Genomic DNA, 24240 nt, shown 5'->3' with positions numbered 1-24240 from the left:
TTAGGGATCAGCTCTGAGCCATTTCCCGTTTGTTGTGGTAATAGATAGGCTGGCAGATGAGGTTAGACTGGAATCCCCTTGGACCATGATATTCGCAGATGATATTGTGATATGCAGTGAATGCAGGGAGCATGCAGAGGAACAATTAGAAAGATGGAGACATGCACTGGAAAGGAGAGGAATGAAGATTAGCCGAAGTAAAACAGAATATATGTGCGTGAATGAGAAAAGTGGAGGGGGAAGAGTGAAGCTACAGGGAGAAGAGATAGCGAGGGTGGATGACTTTAAATATTTAGGGGCAACAATCCAGAGCAATGGTGAGTGTGGTAAGGAAGTGAAGAAACGGGTCCAAGCAGGTTGGAACAGCTGGCGAAAGGTGTCTGGTGTGTTATGTGACAGAAGAGTCTCTGCTAGGATGAAGGGCAAAGTTTATATAACAGTGGTGAGGCTGGCCGTGATGTACGGATTAGAGACGGTGGCACTGAAGAGACAACAGGAAGCAGAACTGAAGGTGGCAGAAAAGAAGATCTTGAGGTTCTCGCTCGAAGTGAGCAGGTTGGATAGGATTAGAAATGAGCTCATTAGAGGGACAGCCAAAGTTGGATGTTTTGGAGACAAGTTTCGAGAGAGCAGACTTCGATGGTTTGGACATGTTCAGAGGCGAGAGAGTGAGTATATTGGTAGAAGGGTGCTTAGGAATGGAGCTGTCAGGCAAAAGAGTGAGAGAGAAGTTTGATGGATGCTGTGAGGGAAGACATGAGGGGACTTTGTGTTAGAGAGGAAGATGCAGGAGATAGGCTTAGATGGAAAAAGATGACACACTGTGGCGACCCCTAATGGGACAAGCCGAAAGGAAATGAAGAAGAATCCTTTCCTTTCTTATATAATCAAAATTTTTTAGTTCTTTAAATTCACATGGTGCATCATCCATCCATTTGTGGAGTTTCGTTATTCGCCGGGGTGTCAGGAATGTAACCCCCACGAATAACGGGAGAACACTGTAGTACTATATTGACTTCATGGCTCATGCCATCTCACGGCAAACATGAACAGTTAGCTTTCCCCTCATGTGTGTCCGTTTCTTGCAATGCACTGCACATGGAGCAAGGCTGTGTAGCATTGGACAGGTGATGTTCACAAACCTACTAGCGCTGTTTCACAGCTGTCCCACTCTAAGTTGACTAACATTGTGAGCTGCTGGCTCATCACATTCTCTGCGGGAAAACTGTGAGTCGTAGTTCTGGTTTTCAATATGTTGTTTAAGATGCAAACTGCGATGTGGGACCGCTTAATTTGAGCCTCTGATTCAGACCAAAAATTTTATGTTGACCCTCTCAGAAGTGAGTAGTGCTTATGGATAAAGCGTCATCTTATACTCTTCTCCATTTAACATATGTAGTTATTTTGCATTTCTATTTGGTCCTTGTCATGTATGTTACATGAAGGTGCCTTTAATAATGCACTCTACACATCATTTGTACAATATACTGCACATACGTGGACCAAACTGTTAGTCCACCCGACTCCTCCATTATCCATTAATATTGTTGAGATTTGATTTTACCCTGCAGATACAGATTCAAGACACCGAGTGCCAATGGAGAAAAGCAGCCCCTAAACATAACCAAACCCCCTCCATGTTTTGCAGCATATAGTTTTTTGTATTTTCTAGTGTCAACCTTTATTTAGAAAATGCATTTCCGTGGGGACTGTTGGAGGACGCTTTTCCCCCCTGCATGTTCGTTTAATTTCGGGGAGTGAGAATGTTGGTTATCCAAATGCAGGCTGGAGATGATGAACAGTTTCTTCGAAGCTTTTACTTACAGAATATTCTGGGCACAAATGAGTGACAGACAACGGCTGTAGCAGATCACAAGTGCAAAGATATAGAGGACTTGCAGCATTCTTATACTATCAGAAGGGTCCGCATCACAAAAGTATGAAAGGAAAATAAAGAGCATAAAATGAAGAGCATCACAAAATATCAGCATCATAATGACTAAACCAAATCTATTTGGTAATAACGGGCACATTCCTACGTCCTGGTCTCTAGTAAACATTTCAGCAAGATTCACTTCAGGTTAACTGATGAGTTGGCATGCTTCAAACATGAGTTATACAGTCATGACTAAATATGAGCAGAAGACACACTTCAGGACAAACTATATCTTAAAATAATGTCTGCGTTTACCATTCAGTCAAAGCTACTGTCATTATTTCCTGCACCTCACTGAGAATTAGGTGGTATAAAGATGTCAGCGAGTTATACTATTTCTTCAGAGCTTATTGAACTCAGACGCCGCAAGCCTGCATTTATTAGCGACAAAAGAATTCAAACTGTGTTACTCTACACATTGCCTATATATACATCACAAAATATTATGGACAATTGTGATGGTACATGGGTGCATAATGCTTATTTTTCCAATACTTAATATACATTTCTTCTTTTAAACCAAACCATTTTCATGACAGTTGCAGTCACTGTGATTTGACGGGCGCGTACGCGCCTGCGCGCCATTGCACTCGTAAATCTGCACAGTTTAGGATGAAAAACCACGCGCGTAAAATTTGTTACAAGTTGAAATACGTAGATATTGAAAGACGTCGCTTAATTTGAGTAGTCTTGACTAACGTTCCCTCTAAGCTAGGTCACTGCGCAATTGCGCACTTGTCGCACACTCTCAGGGCAGATGAAAACCGATCCAGTGCAGTGAACCACAGCCTGACGTCTTTTTTTGTTTTCCAAACACTGAAGCATACTGTCTCTGCTCAGCTTACTTCTACTTCCTAGTTTACCTGACACAGCCCCCCCTCCACTCTTAAAGGGGTACACTCATAATTACAAACAGCACACACACCCATAATTTCATATCTGTGGTCATGAATGACCACAGCCGTACATTTTTCAAATGTGAGTGACTGCAGTTGAGCATCTCCATCCACAGATATGGATATTAAGCTTTGAAACCTGCATTTTCAAACTTCTTTGTAAATACAATACTTGTAGACTTCACAGGCACGCAAGCAAAAAAATAAAAATAAAAAGGAAAATATAACTTGTGCATGCAACGTGATTAAGACCGTTTTTATGTCAGTACACGTGCTTTATATGAAATAAGATTTCTGAATTTAACACAGCAGCCTAGGCACACAGCATTATTAGTGACACTGGAGCAGCAGGCAGCTTTCCTGCTGGCCGTTTGAGGTCTGAGCTTCAATGTTATGTCAATCCAACCCGGCCATCAATCAGTAAGGATTCTCACTTAGCTATTGCTGCAAATAGTGTACTAATTACTTAAAGGTGTGTAGAGTTATGGAGTTGTGTTTTCTCAAGTATGTCAGCTGACTGACATTTCTTGTTTAATAATGGCAAGCCTGGTGGAAGTAACAGCCATTTCTTACTGGTTACTAGCCAATCGCTGGGCACATAGAGGCAGCCAGCAGTGACATTCACAATCACGTTTAGGGGCAATTGAGAGCCTCCAGTTAATGTTTTTGGGATGTGGGAGGAAACAGAAGTTCCTGGAGAGAACCCACACAGGCATGGGGAGAATATACCATATCCACAACATGCACTGGGATTTACATTAGGAATAAAGCGAGAACAGCAGCTTTCTTATGTATGTCCTCAGTAATAGATTCTCGTGCTGCATATATCCTTTGTGTTTGCTTTATAATTAATGGACCTTCCATTTACATTTGTAGGATGACCTTATTCAAGAGGCCCATTTTGTTTTTTGCAAACATGTCTAATTTAATCTGGCATTGCTGCCAGATGTTCAACCTAAATGCACAACAAAGAATGCAGGAGAATATAAGATAGCAACTGTGGCAAGCAAAAACTGGACAACAGAAAAAGGCTCAAAACAAATAGACTAGATGAGTTGATATACTGCAGTGGACCCAACCCCCTCCCAGGACCCAGGGAAGTCCAGAGCCCACCCAAACCCCCCCAACCAGTTAAAAACGGAGCTCCACAGGCACCAGACTCATGCCCCCCAGCCCCATCCAGCGGGCCCCACCAGTGCCATGGCCCCTATCAACTCTGGAGGGCATGTGGACCCCAGCAATCAACAGGGCCCAACGCAGGAGCCAACCCTTCCACCCCCAAACCCAAACAAAGCAGTCTTCGCCCGTCAAAGTGAGCACATGTTGAGTCCCCGTCGTGAGCAAAGACGGGCGAGGTTGATTTTTATGTATGAAAATGAGAGGTTTAAATGAGCAAAAGTTACATTCATTTAACAAGGCTGAGTGAAGCATTTTTGCTTGTGAAGATTTTGTTTCCCTTCACTTTTTTGAGACTGTTGACGAGCAATGGTAATTTTACGTTTTGGGGATTTTGCACATTTTTAAAGCGGAGGCGAACCAGCTTTTATACTAGTGAAAGATTGTGTGAATCTATTTGCTTAATCAAATTTATTTTCTACCATGTAACCACTTACCAGAAAATGTATAGGCTACACTTGGATGAATTAGATCGAAAACACGTAACAGAAAATATTGGCTTGACAAAATTTATATATCTTACTTTTGACTGTCAGAAATTTGTAAAGGCTTTATGTGCTTAAAGTTTGAGTATGCTGTGAATTTTCTTTTCATGTTCAGTGGCTGTGTGTGAAATGTGTTGCATAACTATGATGTCTACTCTTCCCTATAAGACAGCTGACTGTCTAAGAAGTGCTATACTTAGTATATGTTGTCTGTGTAGGACCTGGGCATGGAGTCAACATCTCTGGATGATGTATTATACCGCTACGCCAGCTTTAGAAACCTTGTTGACCCCATCACACATGACCTGATCATCAGCCTGGCACGATATGTACACTGCCCAAAGACGGTAAGATGCACACATTGTAGAAATAAACACACGTGTATAGCACACTTCAAATTTTGCCAATTACACTGAAACATCCTCTGTACAACCACATGGGCTGAAGTGATTCATTGCAATCAGCTGATCTCTTGATTCATTTCGTTTGACGTTATTAGATTAGAGAACTGCTGTTTTTGTGCAGCAGTGTGTGCTCGTGAGGGAACTGTAGCTCCTTGTGTTTGTTCATTCGTGTAGTTTGAGATGTCATTGAGGGAAGACTGAAAGAAAGTGTGACAGATACCCTGCAAGGTAAAAAAAAAAATGCGGAAAGGATGCAGGCGGGGCGAAGAGAAAGATTGGACTTAAAAGGCATAAGATGCCATCACTGACTAGTGTGTTACGGTCTTAAACGAATGCCCTAAAGCTGACATGAAGCATTCAGCATCACTGCATATGGTTATCATGACCTAAGAACAACAAATATTTAGTTTCTCTTTATAGTCTACTAGTGGCTTGGTTTTGGGCAATTTTACTAGAATATAAGGGACATGTATTTTAATGCAAGTAATGAAATTCACAAAGCAAATGTCCTTATTCGGGAATTAAGTGGCGACATTGACTCAGGGCCAACCCTGATATATGCACAAACTTAATGTGCAAAGCCTGTGGTGAAAACAGTGATGAAGTGGACTCAGGAAGCTAAAATCGAAATTTAATACTGTATAGACTGCACAGATTAGAGTATCTTTGAAACTTCAACTGGCGGCTTGGATGAATACACAAACACTGTTACATTCTCCATCAGGTTCTGTGAAGACGTGTGCGCACCAACTAAGACATTTTGCATGTTTAATAAGTCATGGTTCACTAGCAGACTTCACCAACTCCATCAGGCACAGGAGGATGCCGGTTGGAGTGGGGACAGAGCCCTGCACAATCAGGCCAGAAAACAGTTGACAACAGAAATCTACATTGCAAGAGAAATGATGCAGAAAAGCTGGGAAGCCGGTTTGCTGCTGGCGACTCTGCATCGTATATGGATTTTTGCATCTCCCGCCATGAAAATCCTCTTGAGGCATTTGTGTTGGAGAAGAACCAGGAAGTGACATTTTTTGCAGTAGCAGGGTCGAGTGTTTATATTGGTGTATAACTATTGTACTGGCGAAAAATTGTTTTTTCATTGTTAGCCAAAAAGACGGCTCGTTGTATTGCTGGATTTTGCTTGAACACTCAGGAGGATGAATTCACTCTTCACATTTTTCCAAAACACCCAGTTCGTCGTGAAAAATGGATTGCACAGGTGCAAAGGACGAGAGCTTTGTGGGTTCTAAATGACACGTTGGTGTGTATAGAGCGATAAAAAAAATAATAGTTGTGGGAGACTAATTTGTCTCACAGTTTATAGCATATGTTACGTGTGAATTTAGAATGAATCCCCTTGGTCAAACCAGCAAAATATAACAAAGCACTTGTATTGCGTTTAAGATAATTTAATCACACACAATACAATACAACACAAAACAATAAGAAAATAGAAGTACAAAGACAGTTTAGTAGCATGTAACACGAGCTAACTAGATGTATAGTCACCAAACTCAAAAAACCTCTCCAAAAGCAGCAATAATAAAAAGCTCAGTCTGCGTCCGAAGACATAATCCTTGTCTAAGAACGTAACAAAAGATCCGCGTCATATTAACTTCAAAAGTACGCAAGTCAGGGGTGCTAAATGTGTCGGTGTGTGCGGGCCGGCGTTGATATCGCTTTCCGGCTGCCAGCGTTAGCCTCGACGTGGAGGTGGATTGGGTGGTGTGGTGGTTTGCCCGCCTGCAGGGAGGAGAAAGGAGCCCCCCCCCCACACACACCGGCCACCGGTGTCTGGACACCCTTGAAGTAGTTACTTTGCCCGGCATGGCGCCTCCTGAGTACGCTACATACAGTACACAAAACTTGTTAAAGAGTGAGGAAATCGAATAATTATAGGCCTGTCATTTTGAATATTTCATCAGTTTCCTCATCCGTCTGTCTGTGAATCTGTTGTTAGTTAGAAGTGATCTGCATATCATCTCAATATGGCTCGAAACGAGAGGGAAATATTGCCTCGGTTACTTCACTCGATTCCGAAATGTTCTCTTTATCGAAGTGAGGTTCAGTCTCAGAAGGGGCGTCAGAAAAATTTGAAAATCTCTCTTGTTCATCTCCCATAGCACGTAGCACAGCGTGTTGTCAATAGTGACTGTACCAGTGTGACATCCGCAAATGACATTGCAGACAATATGGCTACCATTGGGATGTCGAGTGAGACTTCCACAACTTTGCGCATTAATGACACGCTTTCTGGTCATTTTTTCATAGACATTCTAGTGAATAATATTATATGTAGTTGTCATAACAATATCTATTTTAAAATGTATATATGGGTGTCAGTTGACCTTTAAACTGGTCTGAAGTGAGGACTCTTCATCATTTGCACAATTGCCATTTTATCGGTATCAGCAAGCTAGGGTTACGCTGTCATTGCTCAATGACTCGCCAGACTATCCATCCATTTATTTTCTGAACCACTTTTCCTCACGAGGGTCGCAGGCGTGCCGAAGCCTGTCCCAACTATCTTCGGGTAAGCGGCAGAGTACACACTGAACTGGTCGCCAGCCAATCGCAGGGCACACATAAACAAACAACCATTTGCACAAGCCCGGATAAATGCAGAGGGTTGCGTCAGGAAGGGCATCCGGCGTCAAAACTGTGCCAAACAAATATGAGCGTTCACCTAAAGAATCCCATACCGGATCGGTCGTGGCCCGGGTTAACAACGCCCGCCCGGGCACTGCTAACCTGCAGGGCGTCGGTGGAAATTCAGCTACTGTGGGTCGAAGACAAAGAAGAGGAGGAAACCGGATCCAGCGTCAGAAGAAAAAGAGGAATGCACAGAGCCTACAACTGAGTGTAGGGACTTTGAATGTTGGGACTATGACAGGAAAAGCACAGGAGTTGGTTGACATGATGATTAGGAGAAAGGTTGATATTCTGTGCATCCAAGAGAGCAGGTGGAAAGGTAGTAAGGCTAGAAGTTTGGGAGCAGGGTTTAAATTATTCTACCACGGAGTAGATGGGAAGAGAAATGGAGTAGGGGTTATTTTAAAGGAAAAGCTGGCTAAGAATGTCTTGGAGGTGAAAAGAGTCTCAGATCGAGTGATGAGACTAAAATTTGAAATTGAGGGTGTTATGTATAATGTGGTTAGCGGCTATGCACCACAGGTAGGATGTGACCTAGAGTTGAAAGAGAAATTCTGGAAGGAACTAGATGAAGTAGTTCTGAGCATCCCAGACAGCGAGAGAGTTGTGATTGGTGCAGATTGTAATGGACATATTGGTAAAGGAAACAGGGGCGATGAAGAAGTGATGGGAAAGTATGGCATCCAGGAAAGGAACTTTGAAGGGCAGATGGTGGTGGACTTTGCAAAAAGGATGGAGATGGCTGTAGTGAACACTTATTTCCAGAAGAGGGAGGAACATATAGTGACCTACAAGAGCGGAGGTAGAACCACGCAGGTAGATTATATTTTGTGCAGACGATGTAATCTGAAGGAGGTTACTGACTGTAAAGTAGTGGTAGGGGAGAGTGTAGCTCGACAGCATAGGATGGTAGTATGTAGGATGATTCTGGTGGTGGGTAGGAAGATTAAGAAGACAAAGGTAGAGCAGAGAACCATGTGGTGGAAGCTGAGAAAGGAAGAATGTTGTGCAGCCTTCCGGAAAGAGGTGTGACAGGCTCTCGATGGACAACCGAAGCTCCCGGAAGACTGGACGACGACAGCCAAGGTGATCAGAGAGACAGGCAGGAGAGTACTTGGTGTGTCATCTGGTAGGAAAGGGGAGAAGGAGACTTGGTGGTGGAACCCCAAAATACAGGGAGTCATACAAGGAAAGAGATTAGCGAAGAAGAAGTGGGATACTGAGAGGACTGAGGAGAGGCGAAAGGAGTACATCGAGATCCGACGTAGGGCAAAGGTAGAGGTGGCAAAGGCTAAACAAGAGGCATATGAAGACATGTACACCAGGTTGGACACGAAAGAAGGAGAAACGGATCTCTACAGGTTGGCCAGACAGAGGGATAGAGATGGGAAGGGTGTGCAGCAGGTCAGGGTGATTAAGGATAGAGATGGAAATGTGTTGACTGGTGCCGGTAGTGTACTAAATAGATGGAAAGAATACTTTGAGAAGTTGATGAATGAAGAAAATGAGACAGAAGGAAGAGTTGAAGAGGCAAGAGTGAAGGACCAGGAAGTGGAAATGTTTACTAAGGGGGAAGTCAGAAAGGCACTACAAAGGATGAAAAATGGAAAGGCAGTTGGTCCTGATGACATACCAGTAGAGGTATGGAAGCAATTTGGAGAGATGGCTGTGGAGTTTTTGACCAACTTATTCAACAGAATACTAGCGGGCGAAAAGATGCCTGAAGAATGGAGGAAAAGTGTTCTAGTTCCCATTTTTAAGAACAAAGGGGATGTTCAGAGCTGTGGGAACTAAAGAGGAATAAAGTTGATGAGCCACACAATGAAGTTATGGGAAAGAGTAGTGGAGGCTAGACTCAGGACAAAAGTAAGTATCTGCGAGCAACAGTATGGTTTCATGCCTAGAAAGAGTACCACAGATGCATTATTTGCCTTGAGGATGCTCGTGGAAAAGTACAGAGAAGGTCAGAAGGAGCTACATTGTGTCTTTGTGGATCTAGAGAAAGCCTATGACAGAGTACCAAGAGAGGAACTGTGGTACTGCATGCGTAAGTCTGGTGTGGCAGAGAAGTATGTTAAAATAGTACAGGACATGTATGATGGCAGCAGAACAATGGTGAGGTGTGCCTTAGGTGTGACAGAGGAATTTAAGGTGGAGATGGGACTGCGTCAGGGATCAGCTCTGAGCCCCTTCCTGTTTGCAGTGGTAATGGATAGGCTGACAGATGAGGTTAGACTGGAATCCCCTTGGACCATGATGTTCGCAGATGATATTGTCATATGCAGTGAAAGCAGGGAGCATGCAGAGGAACAATTGGAAAGATGGAGACATGCACTGGAAAGGAGAGGAATGAAGATTAGCCGAAGTAAAACAGAATATATGTGCGTGAATGAGAAAAGTAGAGGGGGAAGAGTGAGGCTACAGGGAGAAGAGATAGCGAGGGTGGACGACTTCAAATACTTGGGGTCAACAATACAGAGCAATGGAGAGTGTGGTCAGGAAGTGAAGAAACGGGTCCAAGCAGGTTGGAACAGCTGGCGAAAGGTGTCTGGTGTGTTATGTGACAGAAGAGTGTCTGCTAGGATGAAGGGCAAAGTTTACAAAACAGTGGTGAGGCCGGCCATGATGTACGACGGATTAGAGACGGTGGCACTGAAGAAACAACAGGAAGCTGGAGGTGGCAGAAATGAAGATGTTGAGGTTCTCGCTCGGAGTGACCAGGTTGGATAGGATTAGAAATGAGCTCATTCGAGGGACAGCCAAAGCTGTATGTTTTGGAGACAAGATTCGAGAGAGCAGACTTCGATGGTTTGGACATGTTCAGAGGCGAGAGAGTGAGTATATTGGTAGAAGGATGCTGAGGATGGAGCTCCCAGGCAAAAGAGCGAGAGGAAGACCAAAGAGAAGGTTTATGGATGTGGTGAGGGAAGACATGAGGGCAGTTGGGGTTAGAGAAGAAGATGCAGGTGATAGGCTAAGATGGCAAAAGATGACACGCTGTGGCGACCCCTAACGGGACAAGCCGAAAGGAAAAGAAGAAGAAGAAGACTGGAGACAAATTTCTTGTCTTGTATGTCTTCAATGGGCAATTATTTTACTTTTTTTTACCATTAGTATACCAAGCAACTTTTTGATGACACAAAAAACCTGCAGGCTACCTTTTGACATAATTTTGAAAGGGCAGCACACTTATAGTAAAACTTAAGCTTGTAGTGTTCACCCTGCCTATAGGCCACCTTGCCAAATGCTAATTGAAACAGGATGTGGCAAAGCAAAAAATGCCCACGTTAGCCACATTGTCAAATCAAAATCTACCGCGTCAAAAGCACATCCTGATAAAAATTAAGTTGAGCTCTGTTATTCTGCCGTGTGTTCACAGTGCTGGCGGTTTATTTTTCCTCGCTTTGTAAAATGCTTCAATTTGTCACCGAGTGTGGACTCGGGAGAGCCGCTGTCCAGCGGCTCCTCACTCAGCAGACATGCTCATGGTGTTTCACATCTGCGGGGGGCAGCATGTCCGTCAGGGACAGTTAAGGCGCCGAATTGAAGCACGTTACTGGAACATACGGTCGAAATATAATTGTCAATGTGTCCTGCATGTCACATTAGCATTTGCAGATAGCTAGCCGCCTTCTTCATTAGTGCATGAGCCGCCAATCCCACATTGGATGTCATATACTGACATGTTTTCAATATACCTACCACTCACCCCCATATCATCAATAAAACTCTTGAAACAAAGAAATTATATATATATATATATATATATATATATATATATATATTATAGTCCTGTTTGTCCGTCTGTTTTTCAGGAGTTCAGAAAATTAAGGCAATCAGGCACACATTCATCAATATCAAACAACAAACACCTTTATTGGGCCCATACACTTGTCTAATGATGACATTGTACTGTGTTGATTTTGTTCATTATAAATTATTCATTAATCACCCTAAGTCAGTTATTTCCAACCTTTATAGAGCCAAGACACATATTTTACAATTGAAAAATCCCACGGCACACCAACAAAAGTAAAATGGATCGATTAATTACTGTATGTACTTCCTGCCATTTAATAGAAGAGGATTTTTTTTGTTCTGCCTGTCATTGTGCCTCAATGGTATATACAGATGAATAAAGATACATTATTTCTTGGAATATTTTTTTTTGTAGCAATTACATAAAATTGGACATCTTACCATGGCACACCTGAAGAGCGCTCACGGCACACAAATGGACCCCAGCACACTGAATCACTGACCTAAGTGGATCCAATATAATCATCATTCGTGTATCTTCACGCTTGTAATTGGGTTCTGTGGTACGTAACTCAGCAAAACGTTATGCATGAGGCATTTTTTCCACACAGAATCTTCAAAAAATAATACAATATTACACTACCATCTGCTGAGTTCCATATTATTTACAGTATATGATATTTGTATTCGGGCAGCACAGTGATGCAGCTGTAGAGCGTTGGCTTCAGAGTTCTGATGACCAGGCTTCAATTCCCGGCCCGGCTGTGTGGGGTTTGCATGTTCTCCCCGTGCCTGCGTGGGTTTTCCACGAGCACTCTGGGTTCATCCCACATCTCAAAAACATGCAACATTAATTGGGCACTCTAAATTGCCCCTTGGTCTGATTGTGAGTGCGGCTGTCTGTCTCCATGTGCCCTGCGATTGGCAGTTCAGGTTTGTACCCAGCCTCCTTCCTGTTGACAGCTGGGATGGACTCCAGCACTCCTGCGACCCTCGTGAGAATGAGCGGTTCAGAAAATGGATGGATATTTGTTCACATTGACATGTCTCCAAAAGCTTCCAAAGCATGACTCTGCTTTCATGCAAACACTTGTGCAGTTCGGTTTACTTCAGCTGAGTCATCAACCACTTCATTACACCATGACATAGCCCAGTATGAAATTGTGAGTCAATGGCATAAATCAGCTGCTTATAGATCATGCATCAGATGCTTGGGAAGTACCTGTGCTTTTTTTTCTTTTTTTTTTTAAATTTTAGAAGCATGTGAAATAGTTAGTAAATCTGCCATAAAGTGATTACTGTCATCTCGGTCATTCCTCATTTTCCTCGTTTTCTTTCTTACTATACACTAGTATTTAGTTTATCTCAGTATTTCCCAACCAAGGCACACATTTATACAAGTCTACATTTTTTCAAGCCACACTACCATACAAAAATGTCACAAAAATTGCATGCACAGGTTGTACTTCTATCTGCCATTTAGTGGAAGAGAATGTCATTGTTTTGCATTTCCTATATGTCACTGACATGGATAGGAAAACAAAGATACATTCTTTCTCGTCAATATATAATTTTCAAACTACCTGATAATATTTCATTGCCACACATATATGCCACACAGGAATCACTTGCATATTTTGATGCTGTAGGTGTCATATGCCTTCTCACTTAATATTGCTAGTTCCCTGACTCTAAAAAAATATATGGACCTTTGTAAGATTTGATCTTACATAAATTTAAGAAATAGATTAGGAGAACTGCACCAGAATATTAATTGAAAAGTAATCTATATTAGCAGACTATCTTGGGGGATGGAGTTAAAGCTGGATAATGAAGATATATGAAAACACAGAGAGAGTTGGGAGAGGAGTCATTGCTTCACTTGAGATGGGCAAGATAGTTAGATTTTTTTTTTTGCTTCAGTAATGAAAGAAGAGGCCAAGAAAATGAGAGCATAAGGAAGTGGAAGAACATGTAGGAGAAGATAAAATAAAAGACTGAGTAAAATGTAAAAAAGCACAAGCTCCAGTCAAATACCACCACTGCTGCGTTCATCGACCCAAGGTCTTTCTCACGCACATTGTTAATAACTCAAGAATATTTACCCTGAGTGGTGGTATAAATAAATATTTCAACCAAGTAGACACACAAGATAAGAATGTGTTAAAAGATTAAGATTTTAAACTATAGACCAATATAAACTCATCAAGAAAATCAAGGCTGTCGGGATATTTCCAGTATGTGACGTTCAATAAGTTCAAAGGCAGAGTAGCCATTTTCCAACAAGATTTTTAATGTCACCTCACTTCACTCCTTTCGCCTTTCCTTTGTCTCTGAGCAAAGATGCACCCTTCACAAACGTGAACGTGGGAGACGTGCATTGTACAAAGGTAAGATGTAAACAAACAGGTTTTAGCCATTTCTCGTTGTTTTTTTGGGAATCTACAATCAATTAAAAAAACTAAATAAATGTACCAGTGGAGTGGAAATCTTAATCATTTTGCGTATGTGATTCTCTCTCCCCGATGCCCTTCTTACTAGCACGGGTTCAAACTCGTTTACCCTTACAGTTTACCCTTGTGTATTACCAAGAACTGTCCAATTTCTTCTTGTTAACGTTGTAACTGTCCATCCATCCATTTTCTTGGCCGCTCATCCTCACAAGGGTCGCGGGGAGTGCTGGGGCCTATCCCAGCTGTCAACGGCCAGGAGGCGGGGTACACCCTGAACTGGTTACGAGCCAATTGCAGGACACATGGAGACAGACAACAGCTGCACTCACAATCACACCCAGGGGCAATTTTGAGTATCCAATTAATGTTGCATATTTTTGGGATTTGGGAGGAAACCGGAGTGCCCGGAGAAAATCTACGCAGGCAGGGGGAGAACATGCAAACGCCACACAGGGAGGGCTGGTATTGAACCCGGGTACTCAGAACTGTGAGGCCAACGCTTTCCAAGTGATCCACAATGCCCCCCCACCCTCCACAAGGGTGTATGTCTGAAGGTAAGTGAGGGAGAAGTAACTTCTCTGGGTTTGATTGAATTATTATCAGTGCTTTATACATTGCAAGAGAACAACTTTCACTTTGTCAGCATATCACTGACCTGCTGCATGAAGTGTACAATGTTTTATACCGAAGAGTCAGGTTAGTGATACGTAAATGCGTGATGTCATGCAAGAGAAATGTCTATTTGCCTATTTTTATCACATTAGACTTTTAAGACAGCACTGGGTTAGATTACGAGCCAAGTCAAATGAATACACCCACTCACTTATAAGGACTACAATTACCCATGATCTTTCAAAGTAAAAAGTACACACCCTGCTTAACATGCGAAGTAGGATTCCCCTATTCTATCCTGTTAGATTTCAATATGAAGTTTGTGAGGCGTCAAACTTTTTTGCATCGATCGCCATTTCATTGCATCCAGCTCCGTCTAAAATCTTAATTCTGTGTACATATCCCTGCGTTAAATAGTTGAGACCTCTCTGTAGAACCCTGTTGGACAAGTCTGGCGGATTTGGCAAAAAAACATACCACAATGTTAAACGGGAATATGCGATAGAGAATCAATTTCAAACCTGTCATTTGCCATTTTGGAGGATTGTGGGAGATGGCAACTGTCGCGAAGGTGGGCGGAGCTGAAGATCGCCAGTCGGAAAGGTCCATTCTCACTCCCCGATGCCTGAAAGAGAGGGCACTAGGGTCTCTTCTTACTGGCACGGGTTCAAAGTCGTTTACCCATAACCTTTACCTTTGTGTATTACCAAGGGCTGTCCAAATCATTCTTATTAAGTTTGTAACTATCCATCCACCCATCCATTTTCTGAGCCGCTTATCCTCACAAGGGTCGCGGGGAATGCTGGAGCCTATCCCAGCTGTCAGCGGGCAGGAGGCTAGATGGCTTTCTGGGGTGTTACATTGAGCGAGCTTGATACAAACAGAGAAAAAATTTTCAGTGAGTGAAATTTACAGCACCGTTCCCATGCAGAGTTTTATTAGTAGGTTTGCACCCTTTGTTACACCAGGCTCGTTGTTTATCTTACTTTGAGTTAAAAAAAAGTTTGACAAGAAGGATTTTAATTTTTAAATTTAAATTAATGTAATTTTATTAATATTAATTAATATAATTATTCATTTGATTTCTAATTTACATTGCGTGTATGTGCATCTTTTTATATATTTGTATAATAATATAGTAAATAATTGGTCACTACTTTATTGATTACATTTATTGCAAGTGATTTAATGTAACCCCTGTGATAAAGGGGATTACTGTGTAGGATGAAAAGTGTTTTTTTTCTCCTTTAAATGGCAAACTCTTCCTTTAATTTTTGAAAAATTGCCATCACATTATTTATTTTAGAGGGCACGGTGGCGCAACTGGTTAGTTCATATCCCGCCCCTGCTTATGTGGAGTTTGCACGTTTTTCCCGTGCCTGCGTGGGTTTTCTCCAGGCACTCCGGTTTCCTCCCACATCCCAAAAACATGCAACATTGATTAAACACTCTAAATTGTCCCTTGGTGTGATTGTGGGTGCAGGGTTATGTCTGTCTCCATGTGCCCTGCAATTGGCTGTCAACCAATTCGGGGTGTACCCCCAACTCCTACCAGAAAATAGCTGTCATGTCCGTGCCGTCCAGACCTGGCTGGGCGTGGCCAGCTGATTAGGAGGCGCACACCTGCGCCTCATACGGACTGATGAACTCCAGTGTATATATAGGACCCTGGGGACGACTGGTCCTTCGCCAGATCATTGCCACCGATGCCTCGTTCCCGCACTTCTGAACTACTGACTCCGACCTCCCATTTACCGACCTACGCCTGTCTACCCACTCTCCCCGTAAGCCTGCCGATTCTGCCCCTGCTACTTGTTTGGACTGACTAACTGATCCCTGATACTGGAACGAATAAAGCCATATTCTGCATCGCTTCTCCACAGCCTGAGTCGTGCTTTTGGGTCCGCTCCTGAGCCTTGTTCGTGACAATAGCTGAGATTGGCTCCAGCAATCCCGTGACCTCAGAAAATGGATGGATGGATATGATTTTTTAATGTTTTCATTAATTAGGTAGAACTGGACAATTTCTGACGGCACAACTGGTGCCAAACAAATCAAGAGCTTTTATCTTCGTTTCCTTTCTTCTGATTGTCTGTACCGTGGCCTTCCTGTCTTGTGTAAATTCCCTTTACTAGTTTTCTCACAGGTATATGAGCCATATTCATTGGTGTGTGAAATGCTGCTGTCACGCACAGTCCACAGAAGATACACTGTGTGATACCAGGCATTTCAGAGTCTATGTGGCAGCGATGCAGACATCATTCTGCTGAAAGCTAAAGTACACTAACTATCAAAATTATTGGAAGAGTGAGGCCAAATCCTTTATTTTTGTGATTCTGATCCAGATGATCCCTGGAAATAAAAGCTGAATTGTCATTTTTAAGTGTTAATGCATTTAATATTGCCAGGCAAATGAGCTGCTGTGACAGAATCACTCAATCAACGCACCGTGAAGCTTTGCGTGAACGTGTGTGCATCCTATCAAACACACACACACACACAGGCCGGGTTGACAGAGGGATTTGCCAATTATTTGCTCCATTGGTGCATGAATCCTACTTTTTTTCATCTTGTTCCTCTGGAGTAATGTCATGTGCATTATCCCTTCCTTTCTCGAGCCGTTTTGAATGACATGGCTCACTGATAAGACTGATTGACTGCATCACTGTTTTTATAAGTAGTGATGAATCCTTCTGTTATGTAATGTCAGAAGTCCACTCATTTACTGTCCTTGTAAGGGATGAATAATGTGCAGAAATCATTTATAAACATTTTCTATCCCACTTTATTAATCAAGTATTTAAGGTTACTTCCTTATATCAAATAAAAGCTGGTGTACAGAATTCAGAATTTCACTATAGTCACATTTAATGACTGGTCACTGATTGGTTGATACAACAACAGACATCAATCAGCACTGAAACTCACCTAGATGACAACCACTTTTGGTGACAAGTTGCTTTTGTAGTTCTTGTGATTAGCAATTTTCACATGTGATCGCCTGTTGTCAGTTAACATTATCGTTCCAAGTTTGAACAGATTTCCCATTATCTTTCACCTGTTCTCCATGACTTTCTTCCAATGTTTGTGTCCCTTTGTGACTGATAGGAAGGGGACTCTCTGGGGGCCATGGAGAAGGTTTGCCGTCAGCTGACCTACCATCTCAGCCCCCACTCTCAGTGGAGAAGACAAGGCCTGCTCAAGAGGAAACCCCAGGCTTGGTCAGTGCTTTATCTGGTGTGAGAAAGTTTCTTAGTCGTCTTCCTTTTTTTAAACTGCCTTTCCTTAAAGTGGGACTGACATCCCTGTAAACAATCAAAAATAGATATTGTAATGAAAAATACATATAACAGTATACACTTCAATGTCTATACGAAAAAAAAAAGTGAGCGGAGAGCGCGTCATCCATGCACAAAGTTGCGCAATTGAATGTCCCTCGACATCCAAATGGTCGCCATATGAGTTGCGTCCTCTGTCCTTGACGTCATTGTCACTTCCGCCGTTGAAAACACGCAGTGCCTGCTACTATGGAAGCCGAACAACAGAGATGTTCGCATTTTTCCGACGCCCCTTCCGACACCGAAGCTCTTTTCGAAAAGGACAACACCACACAACCGAGTGAAGTTACCGGGGCAATATTACACTATTGTTACGAGCCATATTCAGATAATATCCGATCACGGTCAAACTGCATCCTGTCCGATCCACTCCCGCGGCAGAGATGAGCCATCGGGGCCCATCGCAGCCGGCCGGCGTGGTTTATGACAGAGCCGAGCGGTGCTGCTTTAGTCACAGTCGAGCCGGGGCGCTTTATGCGCGCACGCGACTGAGTAACGCATTCTCGGCAAAGCCCAACGCGCAGCCTTCGCAGAAGCTGTGACCGCCGAACGTGGCTCCTCAGCCAGTGTGGCTGAGTTTCGGCGCCATGGTGGCATATAAGGAGGAGGTGGAGCCGAGCTATGTTGCTTTTAGGGGTATGTTCAAAGTCGCCACAGTGCGCGATGAACACTATCGAGACATTATTGGCTGGGCGACGCGCACGTTGACACATTTCATACGCGGATCTTTTGTTACGTTATGAGAGAGACGGATTACGTGGTCCGCCCCAAAGTATTATTATTTTTTTAGTAGCTGTATGCACACATCAACACATTTCATACGCGGCTGTTTTGCTACGTTATGAGAGAGACCGATTACGTGGTCCGCCCCAAACTATTTTTTTGAGCTGTATACACACCTACCTGTTATTTGGAACCCACGAAGCTCTCGTCCTCTGCACCCGTGCAATCCATTTTTCACAACGAACAGGGTCTCCTTCAAACTTATGAAGGGTAATTCCATTCTTCCGAGTGTTCAAGCAATGTCCAAAAATGCAATGAGCCAGCATTTTGGCTAACACGAAGGAACAACGAGCTACAAAAAGCTGTATATGTCAAAATCATGTTTTGTGGTGGAGAAAAACACATGGGACCATATTGGCTGTGGGTTTTTCATCAATAATATACCAAAAATCATCCGTTTAACGACACTTGACCTTTAAGTTTTCATACTCATTACAAATGTAAATCAATCTTCCTTAATAATTTCACTCCTCAGGATTTGGTCTGATGTAGTGTATCTGTAGAAGTTCCGACTTTTCAGCATGCTTCTTTGGACTTTCAGCAAACTTTAAGTTTTAAGCACATCGGCCCCAAACTGGCCAAGTTAGCTGAACCCAAAACCCAAATTGTTCGGTCGGCCGACACTGTAATCTCAGGAGAGCTTTCTTTAACTGATCTTCTTCAAACTTGCAGGGATTTACCTCTCTTTGTCCTCAATAATCATGAATGATCCATAAAAAATTAATAAGCCACTTTGAGCCACAAGTACGTACGTTTTTGGGCAGATTTTATGGAAATGGAAAGGAACATATATTTGCGGGTTTAATAAAAGTCAGGGTAAAATGAGAACATTACAATCCCACGCATGATATTTATTCAGGATGCTTATGTAAGCGTGAACATTGATTAGTGTCCCAGTACCAAAAGCTCATCAATCTTTTCCTAAAACTCTGTCTACCCAGAAAAATAATTTTTTGGGGCACTTTAGCTTATCCAGACAAGCAGGAGAAAAGAAAGTCTGCTTTATCTGTATCAGCTTCTGCAATGAGTATGATACATTTTATTTCAGGTTTTTATGTATTTGCCATGTTATTAGATACATATTGATTATGAACTGCGACATTGTAGTGGACACACTACAATTTCTCCCATACTGTACTGTAGTTAGCTTAGTCATTTAATTTTATTTACTGGATGTGAAAGATCAGTTTCACAGCTCTTTTATGATAATATTTAAGAAATGTACTGTAATGTAATTTCATATTTTGATATTGCCTCATTATTAATGGTTTAACATGAACAGAACATTTCATTTGGCACATTGACACATTAAATTGATGGTCAGTCTTTCACAAGCAACAAAGTGTGTGCATTAAAGTCACATATAATTATTATTACCATCAAATACAGTAGGGTGTACACAACCACAAGTGCTATAACAATCCCATCCATCTATTTGTTTTCTATACTGCATATCTTTCTTAGAGTTTGCACTGATGAGTGATTTGATATGTCATCCATCCATCCATTTTCTGAGCCGCTTATCCTCACAAGGAGCGCCGGAGCCTATCCCAGCTGTCATTAGGCAGGAGGGCAGGGTACACCCAGTGAAACTGTCGTAAAACCACACTGTCAATAGAAAATCAATGCAACCCAGCTAAATCCTTTTGGCAATATTCGGTCCTCTTTGATATATTACACAATTTAGTCACGATGAAATTGGCTCAAGCGAAAAACTGTGACGATGACTGATAACATCAGTATTGAAGATTTGTGCAACACTGTTGGTAGGAGATGCTTGGATTAAAAGATTTTTGACAGGCTGACAAGAATGATTAACTTCACTTTGGCGGAGCTGTATGATGATTTTTGTAGCAGTAGTATTCAGGCAATGTGGGCACACTTCAACAAATAATAAAAGATGTCAAAGAATATAAAATAGTCATTCATCGGCATTTAGTCTTTGATCAACCATCTCAATTGCAAAAGCAATTGCCCCTGCACGTTTGTCACTGTGTAAGCTACTGTAGGTGTCAATGCATGGAGTATGCATAGCCCCAGTTGGGAAACACTGGTCTATCTGACAGAAATTAAAATGTAACATTTATTGTCCATGATATAAAGGTCACTGCAGTTCAGTCACACTGGAAGTATTCCTGTGGCTGGGTAGGGCTAAATGTACATGAATTAAATGGAACTGAAAGGATTCTTCAATCCCATCCACAGCACATCACCATTTTTTTCATCTCACTGTGACTCTTGTTTATTCCTTGTGCAAAGCTGATCCTGGGTTGCTCAATGAATCATCGCATTACCCACCTGAGCCCCCTGCTGCTGCACTATTTTTATTACAATCCCATTATAGATTGTTTAGATTTTTGCTAATGAAATGTGCCAATTTTATTTCTTGCCAGTATGGCTTGTTACAGGCAGGTTTTGCAACAGGTTTACTGATGACGCTTCTGAAGAGTACAGCACATCAACTATAGCCCACTCAATGGGTATATACGATATCTCAGCCTAACGAAACAAGAAACTGCAGGTTGAATCATTCAGTACGACCCAAGTCAGCATAATTCAAAATCTGAGGGTTTTTCCTAGTTATAATAAAACTGCTTCAACACCATTAACATTCTTCTCTTCATTGGATGCAATTGTGTACAAACTTCCATTGTCCCTTATGAGTACACTTACAGCATGAGCACAGTTATGTGTTATCAATTAATGGCTTTTTGTTTGTCTAGAGTCAAGGAGTTTGATCAGTGTCTGCACATGCATGCAATGTTTTTTTTTTATATGGTCATGGGAATATTTTCTTAGTATGATTCTGACATAGCACAGAGCATCTGTCAGCGACTGTACAACTTTCTCTAGACATACCATATTTTATTTCTGTGTGTGTGTCTGTGAGTGAGTTAGTGCGTTGTGCGTGCTTGTGCGTGTTTGAATTCTTGTGAGCACAGTAACCTTAAGTCTCATGTCCTTGTTTGGGAAAAATGAGAGTGACCCTTCCTCTGTTTTAGATCATCTGGGATAAGTTTGCGATTTATAACAAAGCTCAGAACAAAAGTGGGACAAACTCAGCTGTTTCACTGCCATGGTGTTATTATTGCACTTTTTGTTATTACGTGACATAGAGTATTGCCAGTATTATTGAGTATTGCGGACTCCGGTTTGTGAATCGCTCTTCAAAACCTTTTTCTCATCTTGTCTCTGTGTGGGAAACATTTCTCAAAAGTGACATTAGACAGTACCTCAATAAAATCACAAGACTGATTGTGTTTGTTTGAGCACCCCTGATCCAGAGGGAGATGGCCAGACACAAATAGAATGTAAAATAAAGTCAATACATTGCATGGGAATTTATAATCTGTAATTTACCAAACAGAGCTCATCGGGCCCTTCTGTCACATTTTGATTTGGAGCTCCAGTTAGGATTCTTAGATGTAAAATATTTGTTGCTGCTGTTTTCTTTGCAAGGTTGCCAGCAGACATGTAAACGAGCTTTTTACCTGCCCTTTACAGTGATCTTAACCCCAAAAATTAGTGGTTAATATAGAAGCAACACCTGATGAAGATAACGAGCTCTGGTCAAAATATCATATTCTCATGATATTTTCCGTTAACTGAAATGTTGATCAGTGGAGCATTTGTGCAAATTTTTGCAAATTATTTCTGTACACTTCAAAGAGTTGTGTAATCCCACATTGTTACTGGACAAAAATGAGTGATGTTTTTAGTCATTTAAGTCAAACTGAGTCATCTCGGAAAAACATTAGCAACATTTGAAGCCATAATGCTTGTATTATAATACTGAAAGTCAGTCATTTAATTGTGCAATCACATAGAATGTCAAACAAACAAAAATACCTTTCAGGTCTGTATTCACCCTGTTACTCAGACAAACCTGCTGGATCTGGATTCTCCCGTTTTTTCCATCCATCCATCCATCCATCCATCTTTCTCTCTCTCTCTCTCTCTCTCTCTCTCTCTCTCTCTCTCTCTCTATACATGTATATATGTATGTTGGTCCAATATTCTTGTGATGTCCATATCCTCAAATAGATGGGGAAAAAAATGATGCATCATTTCCCAGGGCAGCTGTGCCTTAGAGTAGCTCCATTACCTCTATTTAATATGCAAGAAAAGTTGATTCATACTGACAGGAGAACTTTAGATCCCCGAGTGAAGATTTATAAAGATTTGATAATTCTTTCCCACACCAACAGGAATTATTATGCAAGATTTGCAGAAATGCTTTACCAGTCACCAAGGTGTAAGGTCCTATGGATTTGGACGTTGCCTGAGCATACCAAAAGCGGTTTGCATTTAAGCACATGTGAAGATCCTTCCTTAAAACCTATAATAATCTGACACCAGTGGATTTTAATCATGAAGATCATAAATCTAGAAAGAGAAAACAATGTTTTTTATTAAACAAACCCAATTCCAATGAAGTTGGGATATTGTTAAAAAAAACAGAATACAATGACTTGCAAATCCTTTTCAAATTATATTTCATTGAATACACTCCAAAGACAAGCTATTTTACTGTTCAAACTAACATAGAATATTATGGCTGCAGTACGTTCCAAAAAGAGATGTGACAGGTGTCAACAAAGCCCTCCCTGCTTATCTTAGTAAGTATATCTATCATAGTAAAAGAGTGCAGTTACTGGATTGGCCTCCCTGCGGTCCAGACCTGTTTTTTTCATTAAAATGTGTGGCGCATTGTGAAGCGTAAAATACGACAACGGAGACCCCGGACTGTTGAACAGCTGAAGCTGTACGTCAAGCAAGAATGGGAAATAATTCCACCTACCAACCTTCAACAATTGGTATCCTCAATTCCCAAATGTTTATTGAATGTTATTTTTTTTTAAAAAAAAAAGGTAACACTGTGAAAAGATGATACTGTCTGTTTTTTTTAATGAGTTACAGCCATAAAAATTCCAACTTAATGATTTGCTAAAAAACAATGAAGTTTGAACTTTAAATAAGTAACTTGTAACTTGTCTTTGTGGCGCAGCTGTAAAGCATTGGCCTCACAGTTCTGAGGCCCCATATTCAATCCCGGCCCCGCCTGTGTGGAGTTTGCATTTCCCCCCCGTGCCTGCGTGGGTTTTCTCCGGGCTCTCCGGTTTCCTCCCACATCCCAAAAACATGCAACATTAATTGCCTTTTGGTGTGATTGTGAGTCTGTGAGTTTGTTTCTATGTGCTCTACGATTGGCTGGAAACCAGTTCAAGGTGTACCCTGCCTCCTGTCCGAGGACAGCTAGAATAGGCTTCAGCCCTCCCCACGACCCTTGTGAGGATAAGCAGCTAAGAAAATAAATGGATGGATGGATGGATGGATTGATGGGTGGAACTTGTCTTTGTAGTGTATTCAATGAAATATAACTTGAATATATAGTTTGGAAGTCATTATTCTGTTTTTTGTTAACCAAGCAGGGTTCCAGGTTATCTGAAATTTTACAAGACTGGTCAATAATGGCAAATGCCAAACTGGAAAAGGGGCCCTAATGTACCATGTGCAAAAATGCAACATAGGTCAACAGAGGTTTAACAACACAATATCCCAACTTCATTGGAATTGGCTTTGTATCATGCCCTACTTCTGAACCTTACTAGACAGTAATTCTGTGGGTGTGTATTTGTGGAAAAAACATCTTGAATCTTGTACACTGGGAGGTGGATTTTGTCACACTATAGCTTCACAAACAGCAACATGTAAGAGACTTGTGAAAATGAGTAAGGCTACAATT

At 41.7% G+C, this 24240-nt stretch overlaps 1 protein-coding gene across 6 annotated transcripts in view; it reads left to right on the top strand.

Annotated features, from left to right (window-relative positions):
* The window catches only part of lrrc75a (leucine rich repeat containing 75A), a 60944-nt gene that overhangs the window by 20270 nt on the left and 16434 nt on the right, over positions 1 to 24240 (top strand). For 5 of the 6 annotated variants that reach the window (XR_009796070.1, XM_061827329.1, XM_061827332.1 and 2 more), the window contains 2 exons: positions 4712 to 4840; positions 17482 to 17594. Coding sequence is in view for 5 of the 6 variants with exons in the window: in XM_061827329.1 (XP_061683313.1) it covers positions 4712 to 4840; positions 17482 to 17594 (242 nt within the window). In the remaining variant the exon portion in view is untranslated. Of the gene's footprint in view, positions 1 to 4031; positions 4145 to 4711; positions 4841 to 17481; positions 17595 to 24240 lie in introns of those variants that run through there. The other variant, XM_061827333.1, reaches the window with a different exon arrangement.

This window comes from Syngnathoides biaculeatus, chromosome 8 (genome assembly GCF_019802595.1).
Source record: "Syngnathoides biaculeatus isolate LvHL_M chromosome 8, ASM1980259v1, whole genome shotgun sequence".
NCBI lineage: Eukaryota > Metazoa > Chordata > Actinopteri > Syngnathiformes > Syngnathidae > Syngnathoides > Syngnathoides biaculeatus.
The sequence above is the reverse complement of the archived record's forward strand: the minus strand, read 5'-3'. Positions and strand labels throughout refer to the sequence as shown.